We start from the raw sequence: 2,791 nt of genomic DNA on the forward strand, positions 1-2,791 counted from the left end.
AAGTTTTGTAGGTTTTTTTAAATTTTTTTAAGCTTTTGACAAACTATAAATAATAATAAAACAAATCAACATTTTTTTTTTTCTTTCAAAATCTTTCAGAAAAATTTTTAAGTTTTCTATTTATACTTAATGTTTTTTAATTTTAAATAAATCCGTAAAACCAATATTATAATTTTTTTTTATTCAAATTATTTTTTTAGACTATAAAAATTAATATTTTTCGGTAAAATCTCCAACTTTACATATTTTGAGTCTTCATAAGTTTCAATTAAATATTTTTGAAGAATTTTTAATTGTAAAGAAATTTAATATTCTACATATATCACTCGTAGGCATAGCCGACAAATGCATTGCTACGAGAATTGGTATCGACCTACGGCAAACTGAGCATATCAAAGGTCCCAAATCTTTGTGGCGTGGAGCCTACTCCAAGAGAGATATTCTTCACGGACATATTTCCGAGGGATATGTGGATGGGGTGGAGTCGCTGGAGGGATGACAATTCAAGGAAAAAGTTGAAAGAAGTCTTCTGTTCAGAGAGGTGGTTTGGTAGTCTGAAACAATAATTGGTGATATCAGACCACCTTAATATTGCAAATTCGCTGACAGTGAACTTAAAGCCTGCCAAGGAGTCATAAAAGATAGTATCAAACTACTTCTATATTAAACTTGTCTTGAAGCCTGACTATAGCAGAATCCTCCGAAACTGTAAAGCCGATGATATTACAAAAGTAACTCAGTAAACGTTAGTCAAGCACTTGTGGGATTGCAAAAGCCTTCTGGTTCAGAGTGAAACATAAAAGGTGAATGGAGCTGCTAGTTCTTAGCAAAGTTCATATGGCCGCAATGATAGACATCCCAACTTACTTCTAAAGCAGGCTGCCCCCCTAAACATAATTCTTAATTTTGGCTGTTGAAATTTTGGTTGCTGTAACTGAGCAGCTTAGCTCTATGGGCAGCAACAAACTAAAATTTTTCCGACTTATTTTTACTAACTTACGCGAAGGGGATACATTTTTTGAACCACATGCATTTTCACTTATTCCAAGGTTTAAAATATTGTTTATCGAATATTATTATATGTATAAATGCCGCCATCATTATCAGATGTTTAGGTGCAGTTTCTCTGTATTTGCAAATATATATCTAAACTATTATAAATATTTGTTTTTTGTAAATAAAATAATTAATTAATTAAGTAACATGAATTAAGCTCGATTAATAATAAAATTTCTCTGTTCTATTTTACAGGCTCTCCCACCGTTGTGGCACGCAACTCCACACCAGTCGCCTACCCCGGCTCGCCGCTGCATTTAGCCGTAGAATTCTGTGCCAATCCGCCCGCGCATGCCGCGCGCTGGCTGCACGGTGATCGTGTCTACACGCCCGGCAATCAATATGGTAGCACTGTGCTGGCTTACGGCGTAACGGTAAATTTTATATACATACATATAATCCTAAAAAACAAAGCTAACAAAAAGATATCTCTGCTTAACTTACAGGACCTGCCCACGCCGTACTGCAAGGAGGCGCGCCTCACCTACGTCAGCATGCACGAGCGCGTGCCGCGCACTTTCTACTTCATCGTTTCGTCGCCCGGTGGCGTGGCCGAGGCGACATTCAAAGTCAACTTTACCATGCGTTATCGCGCCGTCTCCAACACGGTGGACGATGAGGAGGAAGAGCTGAGCGAGCCCGAGGAGATACACTTCCCGGTGTTCGGTGCAGGTGCGGCGGCGCGTAGTGCGCGTCGGCAGCTTGACAGCGCCGGCGCTTTAACGTGCATACTCGCGGCATTTGTGCTGTTGCTGTGCAATGGGCGCGCTCATAGCAGGCGTGGCTGGAGTTAGGTGGTGTTTGTATGTAATATTTTTTTTCTCTTTTTTTTTTTTTTCATTCATTTCTAACTAACGCAACTTCAAAACTAGCTTGTAACGCCAACTGTATGTCAAGAGAGAGGGAGAGAGAAAGTATTAGCGAATACTATAAAATCAAATTACTACTAACGTCTAACTATATATGCATACCCATATATATTTATACATATATATGACTATGATAGAATATCCTAAACCTTACTATATAAGCGTATATTTGAGCAAAAACGTAAAGAAAACTTGAAATTTTCCAAAAAGAATATGTGTGCTATCCTATCCTAAACTAAAAAAAACTACTATATATTGTATACATACTGCATACCCCAACTATCACATACATGCATGCTTAGTTAACTAAGTAAATACTTAAGTACATTATATACTAGCATTGAACTATGCAGCTCAAAAATGAAAAAAAAAACCAAAACATGCATAACTTAATCCCCTTCCGCTAGCCAAGTGTAACTACTTTAGTAACTACTTACAACCTAAGCACTTGCTAACTACATTACATGGTACATACATACATTACCTAGTTAAGTAACGACTTCGGTAATAAGTTTTCTAAGGTTGCGGCAAATCGTTTTTAGGTTTTTAGGCTACCATACTAACTATCAACCTACAAATGTACTTACTACTAATTGCGTAAACAAATAAATGTTCTTTTATTAGTCTAACGCAGCGGTGTTGAGGAAATAGACTGCTGCGCGCCAAAAGGTGTGCTAAGCATTATGTTTATATCTGTATACGTACATCATTTGCATACAGTTATAAGCCGTTATAAAATAACGCTTCGCCTATTAGTTGTTAATTGCCTGTTTAAAAGTTTCAATGTACAGCTTATGCACTTTCTAAGCATAGTTTTAGGCTGTCGAGTTTTGTGTGTAGTTCGTGACTCTATTATACATAGCCTA

The 2,791-nt window shown here is 37.0% G+C and overlaps 1 protein-coding gene across 1 annotated transcript in view; it reads left to right on the forward strand.

Annotated features, from left to right (window-relative positions):
- Positions 1 to 2,271, forward strand: part of LOC108975465 — a 270,318-nt gene extending 268,047 nt beyond the window's left edge. The window contains exons 12-13 of the mRNA XM_018943963.1: positions 1,252 to 1,430; positions 1,503 to 2,271. Coding sequence (XP_018799508.1) covers positions 1,252 to 1,430; positions 1,503 to 1,850 — 527 coding nt within the window. The 3' untranslated portion in view covers positions 1,851 to 2,271. The remainder of the gene's footprint in view (positions 1 to 1,251; positions 1,431 to 1,502) is intronic.
- Positions 2,272 to 2,791: the final 520 nt, after the last annotated feature.

The sequence above is a fragment of the Bactrocera latifrons genome, unplaced genomic scaffold (assembly GCF_001853355.1).
Source record: "Bactrocera latifrons isolate USDA-ARS-PBARC rearing strain unplaced genomic scaffold, ASM185335v1 scaffold_65, whole genome shotgun sequence".
NCBI lineage: Eukaryota > Metazoa > Arthropoda > Insecta > Diptera > Tephritidae > Bactrocera > Bactrocera latifrons.